The sequence below is a fragment of the Halichoerus grypus genome, chromosome 5 (assembly GCF_964656455.1).
Source record: "Halichoerus grypus chromosome 5, mHalGry1.hap1.1, whole genome shotgun sequence".
NCBI lineage: Eukaryota > Metazoa > Chordata > Mammalia > Carnivora > Phocidae > Halichoerus > Halichoerus grypus.
The window spans coordinates 185633221-185652988 of record NC_135716.1 but is presented as its reverse complement, the minus strand read 5'-3'; the positions used below and the strand labels follow the sequence as shown (position 1 = coordinate 185652988).

Here is a 19768-nt window from a genome sequence, read left to right as displayed (position 1 = left end):
CCAGAGCAGGGGCCTGGTAGACGGGATTCCAGGCCCAGCGCTGTGCGTCGCCAGACTACCACCTGGGGCAGGCCAGGGCTTGGCTGTGCCTCAGTTTCCCGATCCGTGCAATGGGGGTATCGCTGGGCCTTGCCCCTAGGGTTATTGGTAAGACCACTGGCGCCTCCTTCCCGGCCTTCACATGGATGCTGTTCACTCCCTGGACCAGGAGAGTGACAACGAACCAGATAAGCAAGGAAGCAAACCTCGGGTCCCACCGTGCCCACCATGCCACCGTGCCCGGCAGCCCCCGTGTTGCCGTGCCAGCTCTTGGCGCCCTCCGGCCGGCGTCGCATCTTGGGGGGAAGGAAGGGAAGGAACCGGCGTCGGCTCCAGCCCCTGGCGCCTCTCGGAGCAGCGGGCCTCTCCTCTGGCTCCCGGTCCCGGGCCGGCCGCGCTCGGGTCAGCAGCAAGCTAACGCCTTTGTCAGGGTGATTAATAGTGCTGGGGATTGTCGTTAATTCACTGCCTAATGACTGTGGCCGGCGCGCTCCGAGTAATCGGGTGATGTATGTGGGGAGCGCCCACCTCATGGCAGAGGTGAAAATCATTTCGACAAGTCAAATATTGTCACAGGGAGCAAATGGCTCTCCCTGTTAATAAAAATTAATGAATTTTTTTCTTTCTTTCTTTCTTTTTTTTTTTCTCGCCACTGGCCTGCTAAATGAAGGTACAGAGTGGCTGAGCCGGGACGAGCTCGGCGGACTTCAGCACTTTATTTGATGGTTAAAACTAGAAATGTCTTTATTAGGGCAAAATGCAGCCGGAGGGCCAGGGTGGGTGCCGGCCACCGGTGGCGGCAGCTGGGGGCTGCTCTGGCCTGGGGGCCAGTGGGAGGCTCGCCCACGTCTTCAGGGGGTGAGGCTGCCCCTGGCTTTCTGGCGTGGAGTGTGGGGGTCCCCCAGCTGATTGCTCATCCCTCCTGTCTGCAGCCCCGTGTCTAGGCAGCATCAGGGAGGAAGCTGAGGTGCCCGGTCAGTGCAGCTGGGAGGGTCCCCCTGGCTCCTCGAGAGCTGAGGCACAAGAAGGCACCACTCCCCTGGGGGGCAGCAGGTGGCTCTGACCCTCTTCCCAAACCGCGGGACCTGCCTCTGAGAGTCCCAGGCTGCGCAACCCCCGCGCTCCTGCTTTGCTGGGGACCAAGGCAGCCCAGGGAGCCGAGGGGGCCCCGAGGGAGGGGAAGGAGTGGGGAGGACCCACGCCCACCTCTCGCATCTCCAGGGCTGGGGGCGAGTGGACGCGGCAGAGCCCTCTGCCACTGTGCGCCAACACTGGGTGTCGTTCTGAGCGGCCACGGCTCTGGGGGTGCAGACCTGCCCTGCTGGGGTGGAGGCCCAGCGAGAAGGTGCTTCGCCTCCCGAAGCTCTGGCTGCTGGTGCCTCCAACAGGGCCCACCTCTCCTCCCCCACCGCCCCCGCCCCGAGGGCACCCCAGGCCCACCAGCACCCCACCCCTCACCCGGGCCTTCCGGGGAGGCAGGCGCTCCGGAGCGGCTTTCTTCCTCTTGTGATTTTTATTTCAGGGCAACATTTGTTTACTTGCGGCGTGACTTGCTCCGGCCTGTGAATGGCAGCCACAGGCCCAGTTGGTAGGAACTGGAGAGATAAATATGTCTATAAATAGTTCGGTGGCGGTTGTCGGGGGTGTTTGCCCAGCGTTAACCCGTTCTTCCACAGCGGTGCCCGCACAGGGAGGGAAAGCAAAGCAGTGAACAGAAGGGGTAGAACACGACCCCTCCCCGCGGCGTGCCCAGGGGACGTCCCCTGCAGGGGCAGCTCCTGGGCCCAGCCTGCAGAACCCCCCACGGGGACCTCAGCCACGTACCCCCAAACCGTCTGCACCCCGCCCGCCTGCCACCAGCAGGTGCGGCCGTCCCCAGCTCGGCTCGTTCCCTCGGCACCCTGTTAAGGCTTCTGGGTCTGCAAAATCCCAAGTGTTTGTGAGAGCTGGGAGTCCCGGGCTGAACTGACTCCTGGGTTCCTGCCCCCTTCCTCCGTCTGGGGAATCCAGGACTCCTCGGGCCTGACCTCAGCGCCCCAGGCTGAGCACGGGAAGAGCCCCAGGCAGCTTCCAGGGGAGGGGACGGCCACAGGGTCCTGCCACCAGCGCAGCCCCAGAGCCCAGCCCAGCGGGGTGCTCGGTGAGGACGGAGCCCCGGGGGCGCTGAGGGTGCGCTGGCGGCTGGTGCTGCCTGTGTTCGCTGCGCGGGTGCGTCGTCGCCTTGAAACTCCCGACAGGCTGGGTATAGGCCTCTTGTACGGGAGGGACCACGTCCACACAGCCTCCGTGGGCACGCGGAAGAGCCCGCCGTGTGTACGGGTTCTGCAGAACCAGCTGGGACGAGGAGGGAGGCCGCGCCGGACCTGGCCGCGGGGCTGTCGATGGGGCCTCGCTCCCTTTGGGGAAGAGGCTGGTGGGGGATTCCCTGGTGCCGAACGCACACCTGGTCAGAGGCTTGCACACCTGGTCAGAGGCTTGCACACCTGGTCAGAGGCTTGCACACCTGGTCAGAGGCTTGCACACCTGCATTCGCAGCGGCGTTATCCACGGGAGCCGAGACGGGGAAGTGGCCTGGGTGTCCAGCAGCACACGGCTGGATGTACAAGCGCGGTCCGTCCCCACAGTGGAATGTTCCTCAGCCTTCCGAAGGAAGGGGAAGCTGGCACCTGCTCTAGCGCGGGGACCTCGAGAGCGTTCAGTGAAATAAACCAGAAAGAGAAGGACAAACCCTAGAGGATTAAAGAAGTCAGATTCGGGGACAGAAAGGAGAAGGGTGGGCGCCAGGGGCTGGGGGCAGGGAGGGGCAGTGAGTGTTTCACGGGGACAGACTCTCTGTTTGGGAAGATGGGAAGGTTCTGGAGACAGATGGTGGTGATGGTTGTACAATGTGGACGTACTTAATGCCCCTGAACTGTGCACTTAAAATGGTAAAAACGGTAAATGTTATGTGTCCTTTACCACAATTTTTAAAAAGTACCTCTGCTGTAGCCAGATGTCGGGTTGCGTAGGGAACTGGTGTCTGGGGCCAACCTCCCTTGGTGTCTGAGGGGGTCTTGCCGGCCGGGGTCCCCGCTGGGGCATCAGCAGTGCCGACGTGAGGGCTCTGGGAGAACACCCCTGCTTGGGCGCCGGCTCACGCAGTGCTTAGCGCGGGTGACCGGGGAGACTTGGCTGTGATTTAGAAGAAAAACAGACAGATTTGAGCAATCCGTGGGCTACCTCGCTGCCCCCAGGGCTCGGGGAAGTGGTGTATTAACCAAGGAATAAAGGAGAGGAAGAAAAAAGGCCAAATCACATCTCTCTGAAACAAAGAGAATTCGTACCAGGAACGAACCTTGATAGAAATTACAGTGCATCGCGAGCCATTCAGCGCCTGCCCGGGGCGATGGAGGCAGTGAGGAAAGAGGGGTGGGGGCTCGAAACGGGAGCAGCACGGTCCCTAGAGCACTGCACGGATAAATAATCGTCTTAGAATAATGCACTCGCCTTCAGCAAGGCCAGGTGGTTTGGGCTGCGGACCCTTCAGCAAGGCCAGGTGGTCTGGGCTCGGGGGCCGGGGAGGGCCGTGGCGGGCAGTGGGCTCCCGGTGCTCCATCTGGGCAGGTGGCCCCAGGGCACCCAGGCCTGGCTGCGGGCATGAGCTGAGGAGGGCCCGGGAGGGGGCAGGTGGTGCAGCGGGCGAAGCCCTTGCAGGACCCCGTCTGCTCCTGTGCATGGTGGGGCGGGAGGAGCCCCTTTGCTCCCCTTTTGGATCCACGAGGGCCTCTGGCAGCCCCAGGCTGGGCCCTGCGGAGGATGGTCTGACCTGGAGCTTTGGCCGCAGCTTGGAGACCCGCTCGCAGGATGCCTGGCGTCCCAGCTCTGAGGACCGCTGCTCAGGCTCCATCTCCAGCAAAGGGGCTCAGCTGGGCCCTGTGTCCCCCTAGAGTGTCGGTTTCCTCACCTGAAGAATGGGCAGGCCATACCCGCTTCATGGAGCTGTGGCAGAGGAAGGACACAGGGGGCCTGGGAGCGGGGGATGGCGGCCCCCAGGCCACTCTCCGGGACTGTTGTAAAAAGTACCATAAACTGGGGGCCTCTGTGGTCCCACGGCCACCTCACCCATGTGTCTCCTCTTTAAGGACACCAGTCACGTTGGACGAGAACCACCCGGTGCCCTCATCCTAACCTGCTGCACAGACCCCATCTCCAGACGAGGCCCCTTTCACGGGACCTGAGTTAGGACAAAACATGTCTTTGGGGAGACCCATTTCAACTCACACAGTCAGGAGCTGCCCCATCCTTGTGACATCCTGGGTGGGATGTGGGAGGCAGTGGAGACCACTGAGCTGTTCCGACCTCACTGCAAAGAGGAGGCAGCCCCGCGGGCCGTCCCTGGCTCACTTAGTGTTTGGGATGAAAGAAGAGCCTGCCAGAAGGTGGCCAGGTCAAGAGGTCGCCGTGCCTCTGGACTGGGGAGACGAGGCAGGAAGCCCCACCTTTGTGGGGAGGTTTCCGTGCAGGTGCGGCTTGCAGAGGGCGGTGAGCCAGGCACCATCCCAGGCTCTCGCGGGCCCTAATGACAATTCTGCCATCCGCCCTGCAGCTGGGGCTCGTCGCCCTCCGGTCCCTGTGGGCAAGGTCCCAGGCGTGGGTTTGAGAATATAAATGACAATTGATTATTATTAATATTTAGCATGTTTGCAGAAACGTCTTTTCTCGGCGCTATTAATCTGCCGTGTTAGTAGCCGTTGCACTCCCGCCCTCGCTCGGCAGCCGTGCGGCGAGGGGAATGCCAATGAGCCGCGGGCTTGAGGCGTCGGCCGCCGGAGGCCGGGTTGAGAGGTGGCCCCGGGGGGCGGCGGCTCCTGGTGGGGGCATTCCTGGAGGCGAGGTCATCCCAACGCCGGGGCCCGGGGCTGCGGGGACAGCACGACAACGCTGGCCAGACAGAACCCTTGGCTCCCGCTTCCCTTCCCAGCGAACCGTTTCCGGAAGTGGGTCTGCAGTCCCAAGACCCCTTCCGCAGAGGAGGGGGCTTCTCCCCAAATGGCTGCCCTCACAGAGACAAACCCGCACAGAAATCCTCCACTTAGACCAGCCTGACTGAGTGCACGCCTCTCCATCCCTCCTCCTTCCCCTTCCAGCAGTGGGCGGGATGGTGGGCCACCTGACAGGCTCTGAAACCCCAGGGGCGCTTTCTGGGGTCTCTGAGGGGCCCGGAACACAGTACTCCTCCCTGCCTGGTCGGAGAAGTAAGAGTCAGAAGATGAGAGCTAAGCCTCACCTTAGTTCTCCAGAAAGGTTCAGGTGGACCGCGCCGCTTATTGTGAGGGCCAGGCAGGCTTGGAATGAATGGTCGCCCCACCCCTGGAATGCTAGACCAGGCAGGCGACTTCATGTGGGTGGAGGGAGGGCAGCCCTAAAGGAGCAATAGAGAAACTGGCCCCCTTCCCAAGGTGGGGGCTGGGTGGAACAAACCAGGTACTCATCCCAGATTAACTAATCAGTCAAGTGGGGGAAGAAGAGCCACAGAGTCATGTCAATGGGGTCCATCCTCAGGGAAGGAAGCAATGAGGATTCCTGCCTTCTACATTTCCTGTTAAGAATTGTCCTCAGGATGGTCCTCACATCCATCTGCCGTCATCCATCCACCCACCTGTCCACCCCGTCCACCCATCCATCTATCCACCCACCCACACATCCACCCACCATCCACCCACCCATCCATTGTCCATCCATCTACCCATCCAACCATCCTTCCATCCATCTATCCACCCACCCATCCATCCATCCATCCATCCACCCATTCACCCATCCATCCCCCCATCCACCTACTCATCCATCCACCCATTTATCCATGTACCCATCTGTCCATCCATCCATCCATCCATCCATCCACCCGTCCACCCGTCCACCCGTCCACCCGCCCATCCATCCAGCAGTCCATTCATCCATCCATCTATCTACCCACTCATCCATCCACCCATCCATCTGACTATCCATCCACCAGTCCATCTGTCCATCCATCCGTCTGCCCACTCATCTTTCCACCCACCCACCCATTCATCCCTTCATCCAACAGTTTATCCATTCATTTCCTGTATATCTTCCAGGGGACATGAAGAAGGCCATCACTAAATGCCAGGACACTTTTTCAGGTGTGTTCTCATGGGAGCTGGAACCTTGGGGTTGGGTAGTTGGGTGTCTGAGAGCTTTGGAATCAGGACTGGGCCCCGGCTGCCAGTGTGGCCAGAGAAAGTACTCACTCCCTGAACTTCCCTGCCCCGAGGTACGAAGTGGGAGACGTCTCAATTCCGCCTCCCCTAAATCAAGGGCAGTGCTGCTGCGTGCTCCCTGGGCCCAGTCAGCACCGAGCAGCCTGCGCGACCCCAAGGGGCAAACTGCCTCCGGTGCCCACGGCTGCCCACAGGCTGCAGAACCAGGGAGAGGACAGGGCTCTGAGCAGGTGCCCCTGCAGCTCCCCAGTGCTTCCAGAGCCGGCCTGGACAGGGCTCTGCAGGGACGCGGGTGACTCTGTCAACTGCCGCTTCTTCCTTAAGTGTGTCCGAGGGAAAAGCATGGGCACCGTATCTCTTCTCCTGGGACCAGACGGGTTACCAGAAGTGCGAGGACCCTCCCGAACTCACGTGGCAAGTTTGTGGGCTTGTTGGAAGTGGGTCAGGGGTGAGTGAGTCAGGGCCGTGTGGACAGATGCTGGTCCAGATTTCTGGAAACCTTCTGATGTTTTAAGGAGATGTGACCCCCCCCCCCCCGTGTTAAACCCTGTCTGCCCACATATGCGTTCCTATTGTTTCAGCCCTTCTGGGCTGAACCCCCACTCGCCGGAGCCACTGACCCCCTCGCCCACCTCGTTTCAGGTCTGCCCTTGCCTCCTAAATACACCTGGGCTTCTTCAGACCAGGGGCAAGATCTTAGACTGGTTTCCAGTTCATTGAAGTTCAATGTTAATATGGTTCCTTTTGAGTCAAGTGTCCACTCAGCCCTGGACCCCCCGTGTCCTTGTGTCTGGCACCGTCAGACCCAGGGTCGTGCAGCTTTGCCAGGAGGTCTGCCCACGAGAGACCATTGCTCCTCTGAGCGGGCAGCCACGAACCTCTGAGTCCAGACTTGCTGGGGGAGCGCTCCCGGCTGAGGGCCCGCCGCCATGCCTCACGGGGCTCCGGGAATGTTCGAGAGCACCTGGACCGAGCTGGCGCATCCAGCCAGGGAGGATGTCTGTCCCCATGTTTAGCCCCAAATGTGTTCTTGAAGAGACATTTGGGCAGCCCGGAGCTCCGGGGAGCCGGCTGGGTCCAGGCCTGGACATCATACCACTCACCTCGGGTGCGGTGTCACCTGCTCAAGGAGGGCGTGTTTATCCCACTGTACACCTCAGCCTGGGGGGCCGGTTGATGAGCGGAGGGGCTGCCCAGGCCAGGCCGTTGGGGTTCCTCCTCTGAGGATGAGCATAGGAGGAGGCTCCATCAGCTCTGAGGGCCGAGCAAGCGATGGGGCCTCTGTAGGATGACCAGGGCGGTTCCCTTCGTGGGCTCCATGAGCCGGCTGCAGAGCGCAGGGTGGACCCCACCCCAGGCGGCAGCCAGAGAGCAGGTGACACCCCAGGGCGAGGCTGGGCAGCGCCATCCACCCCAGATCTGCAGGGAAGATGACACGCTGACCCTGCAGGGCCCGGATGGGGTTCACCACAGGCCGCCCAGGCCATCAGAAGAGGTCAGCACACGAGGTCCGGTCCTGAGCCGCTCGGCTCCCGGGGGTCATGGCAACCTCTCCCCTCTCTCCCCGTGATCTCTTCTCCTCCACTGGGGGACATGGGTGCCCACCTGAGGGTCATCATCAGATCAGTGGAGGACACTTTGTTTTGACACAGACCCCAAGGTGATGCCCCACGGGTTCTCACTGGGTGGGGGTCTGTGGGCCGAGCTGCGGGTCCCCTGAGGCTGGGCCCACCAGGGGCCGCCAGCCGGCCTGTCGTCACGTCAGACCCTCCTCAGGGCATTCTGCCATCTTCCAAAGTACAGCACGTTCACTTCTGTCTCTAACCCCAAGCGACGGGGATGAGAGGCCATGAAGCAGAAAAGAAAACTGGACAAGGATGCGCTTCCCGTCAGACCCCAGGTCGCCCACCCGTTTTGTTTCTGAAAGACCCTTGTCTCTTCCTCCGGGGAGGAACGGCGGCATCTCAGTGAGCGCGTTCGGGGGACGGAGGCTCTGTGCGGGGTTCTGGGCGAGGCCCGGCCAACACCAGCCTGGTCGGAGCTCCCCCGCCAGGCCCGGCTTTGAAAGTAACCAGATAGTTTCCTGCACGCACATTCTCCCCTGTTCTGGGGTTTCTGTCCTGGTGGCTGTGGCGTGACCTGTAGCCCCAGTGCCCCCCAAACAGGGCTGGGATGGGTGTAGGAGCACAGCAGCTCGCGGTGTGGGCTTCAGCCTGCCTCACCTCTGTGTGCCTCTGTTTTCCCATCTGTAAAGCGAGGAGGTGGTACCCGTGGGGGGGCGTGCCCCTCCTCCCACCGCTGATGGGGCCGACAGGGCAGCCGAGCAGGCCCACCTCAGGGCACTGACAATAGGGTCGGGGGTGCAGGGGTCCCTTTTACATTTCCCGAGCTCTGCCCACGATCCTCTGTCCATGCTACTGGCCTGCCCACTCCCCCGGGGCCCCTCTGGAGATGCCACAGGGCACTTCCATCAGAATTTCGGGGTCCAAGGAGTCCAACTGGAAGCCTCCCAGAAGCGCCCAGATTGGGGGTGGATCCAGGGACTGCCTTTAGCTCCCACTCACCAGCCGCGTCTGCCACCCCCTGGGGACCTCATGAAGGTGGGGTCAGTGCTCCTGGCGGTATCTCACGGGTTTGTAAGAATTAACATTTCCAAATCACCGTGGCACTGTGTTCTGATAAGGCCCAGTCTTCTGAGACACGCATGGTATCGAGTCCATCTCAACCCTGGGGAACAGGCGGACGGACGTGCCGTTGGGCGCGGGCTCCCGGTGGATCTGCCCCTGAGAGTTTATCAGGGGGGCATTAGGGCAGGAGGGTGCTGGGCCTGAAGGGGAGAAGGGGCAGATTTCAGGGGCTCACTCGCAGGGCCGGGCGCTGGGCACCTCGCAGGCGTCCCCTGTCCCAGCCCCACCTGGCACCACTGTCCACACCAAGTGTGAAGATAATGGGGCTCCCCAGTCCTGGGCAATCGGCACCACCTTTTCTGATTTCTTCCGAAGCCCAGAGAGTTAAGGGCAAGGGGGGAACCAGGGGCCAGGCTGCTGGGCGGTCCACACCCGCCTCCCTGCTCTCGGCCTAGCTCGTCTTGGGGACCCTCCCTGTGGTTTGGTTGACATGCTGCCACCAGGCCCGTTTGTGCCCTTGTGAGCAAGAGGTCCCTGGTGTTTCTCAAGTTCACTGGGGACACCAGTTGTCAGCCTCAGAGGCTGGTTTTGTGGTTTTAAAGCCCCCCCCCCGGGGGGGGCAGACAGAAGAGAGTAATTAAACGTGTTCTCGTGGAAACCGCCAGAGCCGAAGGAACTGTCACTGCGCACATGGGTGCAATAAAGAATGGGTATTTTTCAAAGTAGGTGCTCTTTTAATAGAGATTGTAACTGAAATCACTGTAGATTCACACACAGTTGTAAGAACAAACACAGAGAAGGGCAGCCCTGCGGCCCCGACACGGACACGGGGTAGGGTCCTGTCACAGTGCACCCCTCAGGCGCGGGCCTGTGCACTTAGCTTTACAACCCCAGGGGGGGCCCATGCAGGCAACCCCACAGCCTCGGTGCCCAGAGAGCCCCGGCCCCTAAAGGTGCCTCCCTCGCCTGGTCCTCCGATAACCTCCCGCCTCCCACTCCACCCATGAGCACCCATCTATAACGGGCCCTGGGGTCACCCTCAATATGCAGTCCTCTCTTCAGGAGTTCTCGCTCATCTTCCTTCTCCTCGACCCCGCAGTTTCCAGGAGCGAACTCATGGAAGTGGCCGGAAGCAGCCGGCACCCGGTGCCCACTCGGTGTGCCTCCCTGTGTCCCAGGAGCCGGCGTGCCCGGCGGGGTGGGTCACAGAGCTGGGCCGGTGGCTCTCTGGGCACAAGGGACGGGGGCTTGGGGGGCCGGGGCCCGGGGTCCAGTAGTGGTGTGAGCGGCCCCAAGGGCTGAGGCAGGGCACGTCAGGCGTCCAGGGGCAGAAAGCCCTGGGGCAAAGAAGGGGTGTTCTGGAGGGCAGTGAGCCCAAGGAGAGCGGTCCAGGGCCCTGGACAGGGCGCGCGGGCAGGGCCTCCTGTCATCCCTCGCCGGGCGGGTGGGCAGTACCACCATTCCCAAGGTCACAGTGACGTTGCAGGCCGGCATCAGGATGCCCCTGTGAGGTTCTTTTGGGACCACGGTGGGGGCAGCCCGGGGCCGGAGCACCGTCCTCCTGCCTTGTGGGAGGAAGGGGAAGGCGGCCTCAGTTCCTGGGCTCCGGAGCCACACACGGAGGCTTTCGCTTCTCAGGGGTGTCCATGCAGAGGGCAGCCGAGCCCTCCCACCCAGAGGTGCCTCCCTGGTGCAGCCCACACACGCACACTCACCCCCCAGGCCACCCAGAACCCCACACGGCGCAGCGACCCTGCCAGGGGCACCGGCAGGTTTCCGGCCCCTCGCGGCGCACAGGGGAGGCAGGACCGGAGCAAACCACGCATGGACCCAGAGGAATTCCCTCCCGCCCCCAGCCAAGGGCAGGGCTCCAGTCCGCCCACTCCTCCGTGTAAGACCCGGGGGAGCTGCAGGTTCGGGGGCCGGTGGTCTTCACCCTGCTGATCACCGTCCTCCAGGTGCTGCTTCTGCCGCCGAGGCAGGGGACAGCCTAGGAGGGACTGGCGGGCTGGGCACGGTCCTGACTGGGGGCCGTCTCTCTCGTCTCTCTCTCTCCAGACCCCGACATCCTGGCTGCTGTTTTGATGTTTAGATGGGGGGGGCTTCCGATCAGAGGTAATTTGCTACCAATAGGGCGGGGGGGGCACAAGGCTCCCACTGTGGGGCTGGAAGAGAACGAGCCCTAAACTCAGGGTTTGGATGGGACCCAGGGCAGGTTGGGACCGAGGATGTGGTGGCTCCCAGCCGGTGTGGTCCAGACCCAGGGAGCAGCTAGGTTTCTTCACTTCTCTGACCCGTTTTCTGAGACCGAGTGTCCGTTGTCCATACATCGAGCAGCATGTGACAGGCCTCCAAACGGGGTTTCAGCACGAAGTTCCCAAGAGCTCAGGGACCCGGCGGGGCCGCTGACCAGCAGCAGGTGCCCCGTGGCCACGGCTCAGGACGGCTCCGCTGGCTCACCAGCTCCAGGCTCCCTCTCCTCTCCTCCCTGCTTTTATGATTTTGTAGTAAGTCTCCCAAAAGAATTTTTAGGAACGATGGACTCAGTCATGAACCCTTAGCCTGAAATTACCACAAAACCCAAATAAAGGACCTCGGCTCTCCCGACAAGTAAACAACACACGATTGCACAGCCTATATTTCCAAAGTCATAAAAAGCTCCTGTTCTTGGCTCTGCATCCTGACTTTCGAGAGAGTGCCGGCTGGAAAGTGCCGGCGGCCTGGGGGCCTGGGGAAAATGATGCCCACTCCCTGTACATGCCCGCCTCGCCCAGGGCAAGAGGGGCTCCTGGCTGGAGCGCAGGGCTGAGGAAGGATGCTCTTTTGATCCCGCCTCTCTGGTTGCTCGGGGACCCTGGGGACCTGGGCAAGTTGTGTGGGTCTGCCTGGAAGGGCTCCGGCGGCCCCGAGCAGCTTGCGGCTTTCTCCAGGGCCTCGGGCTGTTTGCGGCACCTCATTTTCTCCAAATGTCTCCCACACACTGATGAGGTCTCCTCACCCCACCGGTGAAAGAGGAGCTCCCCCCCCCCAACAGCGGGGGCCGCGGAATGGAGACCCGGCTTCTCCCGGTGGCTTCAGGCAATCACTTAACCCCTGTGCCCGCCGGGGGTGGGAGGCCAGCCGCGCACTGCCTGCCTTTAATCAGCAGGAAACACCACCTTTCTCTCCTAAACTGTTTGCTTGGCCAGTAAATTAAACATGCCCTTAAAGCCTTGGTTTTCCTCCAGTAGGTGAGGAGTTTTGGGAAGTAGAATTCAAACAGGAAAAAAAAAAAGCCCCCAAAGAGCCCTGAGATGAATATGCACAGGATGGGGACCCCTCCCCGCTTTCTGCGCTAGCAGATCCTAATTGTCCTGGAAGGCAAAGGCGTCGCACCCCGAAGCGCATGGGGAGGGGGCTCCCGACCTGATTCTGTGTGTGAGCCTCGTGCATTTACCAGTTCCAGATAATGAGGCGGCATGTTAATTACCCCCCCTTCCAATTTACCTTTATGCTGTGCACGGTCGCCGGGAAGGTTTATGGGGGTGTTCTTTCAAACCTAACGACTTGGATCTTTCTGGCCAAGAGAACCATAGCTGCCCTTCTGTTGTCGCATTTTTGAAAGGAGCCTACGAGTCAATTAGAAGGGAACCGTTGGCCACGTAAAACATAATAATTACTTCTCTGAATGCTGCTAAATTAAATAAGTGTTATCCCCATGATTTTTTTTTTTTCAAGACTTTGGTTTCTTTTGAAAGAAAACATTTTGTTACTTCTCAGCAGATCTGTTTGCACTGGCGTGAGGACTCTGAAGTCATTTCTCCTGTGCTCGAGCGTCCCCAGGCCCCACGCCGGGGCAGAGGGGGGCAGGGAGGGGCCCGGGGGCAGGGTCCCTGTCCCCGGTTTCAGGCCAGTGCATAAGGGACTTGGGCAGAAAGGTCCAGGTCGGAGGTCGGTGGGCGCCCTTCGCTGACCTCCCCGTTTCCGCGCGGCACGGTCCACGGTCGTGTAATGTACACGTTCAGCTTTCGAACGGGACAGCTCATCTGGCACCTTCACGCAGGTGCGCGACCAACACCTCCCTCTCCGTCGGGAACATTTCCTTCCCTAGAGGAGACCCGTGCCCGAGACTCAGTCACTCCCGGGGCCCCTCCCTCCCAGCCCCCAGCAGCCACGGCATGAGTTCCGTCTCTTGGCCTTGCTTTTCTGGACACTTCCCGTGCACCGAGCGTGCCGCGTGGGCCTCCGTGCCGGCGCCCTTCTCTGAGCGTCCAGGTGCTTCCGCGCCACGGCGAGGTGAGGGGGTGTCCACGCTGAGTAACAGTCCGCTGTGTGGGCTGACGCATCTGTTTATCTGTCTGTGGATGGACAAGGGGTCGTCGTGCCCTTGGGGACTCCCAGCTGTCTGGGTGCCCGCTTCCCCTTCCTCTGGGCAGAGCTGCTTTCCTGGCTGACCGGCTACTCCTTGTTCCCCCATTCCTCCCTCGGCCCACATCTCTCGGCCTCCCCTGTGCCTCGGGCCTGGCGCACATCCAGGTAGCCGTATCTTGGCACCAACCGTCTCCTAGGATGGACCCCAAAGAGAGGCCTGCGCCAGACCTCAGACCCAGTGACCTGCATCCCCGCGAACCCCACATTTGTGACCTCAGCAAACCTCTGTCTTAACTGGCCCTTAGGTCATCAGGAGCTCAGGAACCTGTCCCCCTGGCCCCCACCAAGATGCCCAGGGCTGCCCAGGTGTTGGAGCAGATTTCATACTAATCCAAACTCTGAGTCCTCCCAAGAATCTGAGACATGTCCCCCCTAATTTCCAACGCCAGACACAAACCGGAATGGTTCTGGAGAGACTATTTCACTACCGGCCCTGGGTAGGGTGCCCTCTCCGACGGCTCTCCCCACTGTTCCCAAACTCATGGAGCGTGGGCATCTCCTCTCCTTGCTTTCCTAAAGCAGAAGGGGCCAACAGGTCCTTGGGGGGCCACGTGGGGCCTCGCGGAGCCACACAACCCTGTGGAGGTTCTGAACGCCGCTTCCCCACGTCCCTGGAATGCGGAGCAAAGGGCGTGTCTCCCGGGCAGGGGGTGGCGGTCGGCGCCCTCGGTCCCCATTCTGCCCCGTGTCCCAGGTGGTCCCCACGTGTCATGCACGGGGGAGGGCGAGCCGCAGAAGATTGACGCTGCCTTGTCTCCTTCAGGTGACGGCGACATTGTAAATAACATGCATGAGCCCGACCCGGACCTGCTGGCTGGCGAGAGCGCGGAGTACGAGACAGAGGACAGCGTCGTATCCCCCATCCCCATGGGGCCGCCGTCCCCCTTCCCCACCAGCGAGGACTTCACCCCCAAGGAGGGCTCGCCGTACGAAGCCCCCGTCTACATTCCTGAGGACATTCCCATCCCGCCAGACTTTGAGCTCCGAGAGTCCTCCATCCCGGGGGCAGGCCTGGGGATCTGGGCCAAGAAGAGGATGGAAATCGGGGCGAGGTTTGGCCCTTACATGGGGGCACCCCGGGCCACGTGGAAGGAGGCAGACTTTGGATGGGAGGTGAGCATTCCCGTGTGAGCGTGATTGATCACGGCCATTTATCTTGTGTTCAATCTATTTATAAAGCCGGGCTGAGCAGCGCTGCCCGAGGCAGGAGGCTCAGTCGGAGAGAGCGCTCGAATGTCACATTTCCCAGGCTTATTTGGTCCTGCAGCTTGCATGACGCGACTCAGCAAACATCAGCGGTCCTCGTGGGCGCCTGTCAGCCCCCATAGGCTAGGCCTGCTCTCTTCCCGGAAATGTGTCTTTAATGAGCTCATGTCTTAAAACACCCGTGCTCCCCGTCTGGGTCTTAGGTGCTAAGGCTGCAGTCTCTGCAGAACCGTGCAGATTAATGGAATGTCCCGGAACAGGAGTCTCTACTCTGGGGAACGCTCCTGCAGATGGGGGCCTACCTCCTGTAATGGGGGTGGGGCATCTCGTAAAACATGCCTGGTGACCTTGCTGCCCCCAGACGCCCCCTGCACGTGCATGCCAGAGCCCCCCGCCCACCGTGCCCTGGCCAGCCGGCTCTCTAAGAGGAGCCCCCACTTCTCATCCTGCCAGGGAGGGGCATCCTGCGGCTTAGATTTCCCTAACAACCTGGGCCTGGCTGACGGTTCTGGAGCCCCTCTCTGCGGTCAGGAGGGGGGGCCGCTAGGTGAGGGGCGCCACTGTCCCCGAGCACCCGTCAAGGGTTCGGGGGTCTTGAGAGGTGGTCTTCGTGGGGACCACAAGCCCCATGGAAGTGTTCTCGCCGCTGCCCTGGCTGTTCTTCCAGCCTCACACAGCCAGTGCTTGCTGGTATTTTTGGCAGAGACCCTCCCTGGGCAGAAAATGCAGATGCAAACCCAGATTCCTTCTGGGCGTTCCACAACTTCCAAAAGTGCTTGCTGGAGGTCAGCTCTAGGAAGGGGCGAAGTGTCCATGGAGGGAAGAGGGCCCTGTGTGGCGAGGGGATGTGGCCCGTGGCGGCATGTGGGGTGTGGACGCTGGGGACATGGGGCGCCAGCTGAAAGCCCAGGGCCTTGAGGGTTTAGGCGAGAGGTGGGTTGACCAGATGGATGAAGGGACGGGAAGGCCAGAACCCCTGTGGTGGGAGCCAGTGTGTCCCCTGCTGTCTGGAGGTGGCCGACGGGGGTGTGCCGCTCAAGGTCGGGGTCACCTTCAGAGCAGAGCAGCCAGGGGCCTGGGAGCAGGGTGCGGTGGGTAGCAAAGGAGTTTGAAATCCCCGTGGCTCTGTGGGCACGTGGCTCTTTCGTGGCTCATGGGGTCGCCCCTCAGGGGACCAAGGAGAGCCTTTTGCAGACTCGGCCTGTCCTGTCCCCCCACCCGGCTGTTCGATAGAGGGGTTTAAGGGTGTTTGTCGACACGCTCGGAGAGATGTGCACTGTGTAATTAGCAGGCGGCCTGCAGAGGGCAGAGGGTATGCGAACCCCACAGGTAACGCTTTGGATGACCTTGAGGCAACTTTGTGCTTGTCTGACCCGATAAAAGTTTCTGTTTGCTCTTTTTCTCAAGAAATGGTCCGTATCGCTTCGGCTCGCTCGGTGCCAGGGCTGGTTCCGGCTGTCACTAGGATCTGCCCGGTGCCTGTTGACTTTGCACATTGTTTATTCTCTGCGCACGTGAGGGAACGTTCTCCTCCACGGCGCGCCTCCCATGTCTGCAGCGGCCTTTGTTCCGTGGTCGTGACCTCACAGCTGCCTTTCATGCCAGCACTTAGGAATATTTGCCCACAACCCAACGTCCTCAGTGTTCCAGACGCACCCCGACATTATCTCGGCTGACTTTGCTTTCCTCGTGAGCTCGGGCACCGGGGACCTGCCTCTGTGACCCGCCTTTGGGCTTTGTGGCCTTCTGTCACACGGGGTCTGAGCCGCTGTGGTGCTGTCCTTGCGACCGAGGACCGATGCCGAATTGGGCTGGAAGCCTCCGCCTCCCCCGATGCAGGAGAGAGGGGAGGAGGCGGGCACCCTGAAAACTCAGGGCAGACCCACTTTTGCCTAAAATAAATAAGGTCTAGGCGTTTTTTTTCTGGCTCCCTGGACCTTAGTTTCGGCCTTTGGGGCAGGAAAACCGACCGTCGTCCCTTGTAAGTGAGCGCCTTGCTGGATTTCCCACATGTCCCCGCGGACAGATGATTGCGGGTTCCCATTGTTTTGTGCCTTCCTCTGGCAGGACCGGCGGCTCGGCTGCCCCTTCACAGTTAGGCCCTGTCCTTGCCTTTGCAAACAGGGCCCGAGCCTGGGGGGGATCCCGGGTCTTTCTGTGATTCTGGACGGGAGAGGGGCCTCTGGGGAGCCCCCGAGTCATGAATGCTAATAAGGCACTTGAACCACGGCAGACCCCAGGGCCGTGGTCCTGCGAAGATGCCCTCTGTGGGTTGGCAGTGCACTCGTGAGACACTGGGATGCAGAGATCGTCAGCGCTGGAGGGTCGCGTCCGCAGGGGACGCCGGCCAGACCCGGGATGGTCAGAGGCAGGGCCCAGGGACAGCGCAGGTGTGCGTATCATCTTGGGACGCGCCGAGTTTCGGATGTGTAATTGCTCGCGCTCACACTGGCAATTAAGTATTATAAATCAGGGCAATTTGATTTCACTGCAATTGACCCACTATTCCTTTCCTGAGGAAGAAGCAGTGATGACATGTTAGCAAAGATGACAAAGGAGATCCACGGAGGATCCGGGACGGTCTGCACCCCGAGGGCGGACAGCAGCAGGTCTGTGGCCAGTCCGTGCTCGGGAGCCCGGCTTCTCCTGGAGGGCTGTGTCTGGAGGCCCAGCATGCGAGGGAGAAGCCAGACACTGGTTTAAAATCAAGGTCAAATAGGTTATTCTTACTGTCATTTGGGGACACCATGGAAACCATTCTCTTTCTACCCTGAGAGCATAATTCTTGTTCTGGACCATTCCAGAAAACAGTCCTGTTTTCTTTTCTCTTTTTGTAGTGTAGTTTGCTCATTATGCATCCTTCCCGCCGTCCCCACGCGGCTCCTCCCTCCCACATGTGCGTCAGACAGTCGGTGACTCTGAACCTCCTTCTCCTCGCTGCTTTGGGGAACACCAGGAAGAGACTCCCACGTCAGGCGGGTCCCCAGCACCCCGGACCTGGCCAGCCTGGTGGCCAGACGGGAGGGTGGGCTGCGTGGACACGGCCCCCCAGGATCCATCTCAGAGGGTGGTGGTCTGTCCCCCTGCCTGGGAAGATACCCAAACTCCCGGCCCCCCTCTGCCCAGACGCAGCCCGCCGGCTGACGCAGCCACCACTCACTCTGCCCAGAATAAATCACCCCGTGATTGCATTTGATTGCCCTGGGGTCTGAAAAAACAATGATTTTGATTATTTGTTGAGTAAATCATGACATTTATCATCGTGCTACTTATTTTGCTAATTAAGAGCTGGCTGTGAGGGACAGCCCAGAGGGAGTGGGCTCCTCGGAGGTGCCACCTGCCCCGGATTCCGGGCCTGCAGTGGGTGGGGAGCATCGTGCGGGGCCCCGGAGGGAGGCGGCAGGAGCAGGTTTCACCCTGACGGTGCCCACGCTCGGTTTGCTTCCTCCTTGAGGGCGCGTCTCCCCCAGAGAGCCCGCTGAGGGCAGCTTCTCTGCCACCCAGCGCATCGCCCGGCCTGTAACAGGCGCTCCAACATCAGCTGTTGAATGAATGTGTCTGCCTCTGTTTGAGAAGCTGGTGGAAAATGTTAACGTGAACTGAGGGGGTTTCATTTATCTGCAGAATTCACTCAAGTGGATTACCTCATCCCTTGGCTTTAGTTTCTGAATAGTAATATGCGTGATCATTTGTTCAATCAACAAACAAGCTGTGTCTGGGCCGGGCTGTATGGGAAGCTCTGGGGTCACGGGGGAGAGCAGGTCCGAGGCCTCAGGCTGCCGGGACTGCCACTGTCCATCTCACGGCCCCCAAGCCCCCTCCTCCAAGCTCCCCGGGGCCCTGCTGCAAGGCTTTGCTGAGGGCCAGGACCCCCCGCCCCCTGCGGACCACACGCTCCCGGGACACCCAGAGTCGCCAGGCTAGGCGAAGGCTCCCACCCAGCTCCGCACTCTCGGATGCTGAGAAATTTCTGTAAATTTAAGAGTATGTTACGATCCAGAACACACACCCCTGGAGAAAGGCCTGGGGTTCAGAGGAAGCTACGTCTCTATGTGTCCAGGCTTGCCCACCTACATGTATTTTAGAAAAGCAATGCTTTCTTTTCCGAGGTAGCCGCTGAGCATCCTTAGCATGAGAAGAAGTTTGGAGGTCTAATTTTGGTCCAGAGTATTGGCTGGCCATGAAGCCCAGTGGGCCCCGGGCTGTCCACTGTGGTGGCCGTCCAGCCTCTCACGTCACCAGGACGGAGTCTCCCAGAGGGCTTTCTGAGGCGCTGGGACACACACACACAAGAGCCGAGAACTAGCTTCTCCAACTACCGGGAAGCCTTCCCCGGGCCACAGGCTGGAGGCCACGCGTCCTGGGGTCGGTGGCCTTGCACCCTGTCTTCTCACTGGCCAGGCCGGGCGTGGCCGGGGAGTCACACAGACACCCCAGGGCTGCATCCATGTGGCCCCCGGCCTGAGGCCTCCATCTCCCCCTCAGATCCAGGGTCTCTGCGGGAACCTCTTTTCCTTCTTCTGCTCTGGCATTCACCCTCGCCTCAAACACCTTCGCCTTGTTCCTCCACATTCAGCTGCTAATCAGACCACGTGCTCACACACGCACACGTGCTCCCGCATATGCACGTGTGCACACAGACACACATGTGCACACAGACGCGTATACACCTGCATGTGCACACACACGTGCACACGCACACACGTGCATATGCACAAACGCACACACGTGCATATGCACAAACGCACACACGCGTGCACACGCACACACGTGCATATGCGCACACGTGTGCATATGCACGTGCACACGCATGTGCACACACGCGTACATATGCACACACGTGCATATGCACACACGCACACGCACACACGCGTGCACACGCACCTTTGGATTTTGCTGAAAGTCCTAGACTGGGTTCCCGGCCTCCGAGGGCAGGAGGCACCCTGTCCACCCTGCCTGGAGTTGGCAGCTCTGGCAGGCAGAGGGTCTCCAAAAACTGCCACCCTGTTGCCCAGGGTGCTCAGTCCACGGGGGGTCCAGAGAGGCATGGGAGGGGCCGCTGGGGATGGGTCGCCAGGAGCATGTGGGTACTGAGCAGACGCTGCCTGCTGCTGTTCCCGAGGCCAGCTCTCCCCGGGGGCCACCCCCGCCCACCAGGGGAGGCGTCCGTGCTCCCTGCGGCCCACGCATGCCCACGCACACTTGCTCACACATGCCCCCGTGCGGGGGCCATGCCTGAGCCTCCTCTGTGCGGCTCTCATGCTGGAG

At 60.9% G+C, this 19768-nt stretch overlaps 1 protein-coding gene and 1 long non-coding RNA gene across 3 annotated transcripts in view; one reads left to right on the top strand and one right to left on the bottom strand.

Moving 5' to 3' along the window:
* The window catches only part of PRDM16 (PR/SET domain 16), a 314516-nt gene that overhangs the window by 86749 nt on the left and 207999 nt on the right, over positions 1–19768 (top strand). For both annotated transcript variants that reach the window (XM_078073881.1, XM_078073882.1), the window contains exon 2: positions 14058–14407. In XM_078073881.1, the coding sequence (XP_077930007.1) occupies positions 14058–14407 (350 nt within the window). The remainder of the gene's footprint in view (positions 1–14057; positions 14408–19768) is intronic.
* On the bottom strand, positions 652–1587 carry LOC144381793 (uncharacterized). Its single transcript, XR_013447616.1, has 3 exons — positions 1498–1587; positions 1246–1360; positions 652–1052 (listed from the first exon to the last, which is right to left on the bottom strand). It is a non-coding gene; the product is annotated as an uncharacterized LOC144381793 (long non-coding RNA).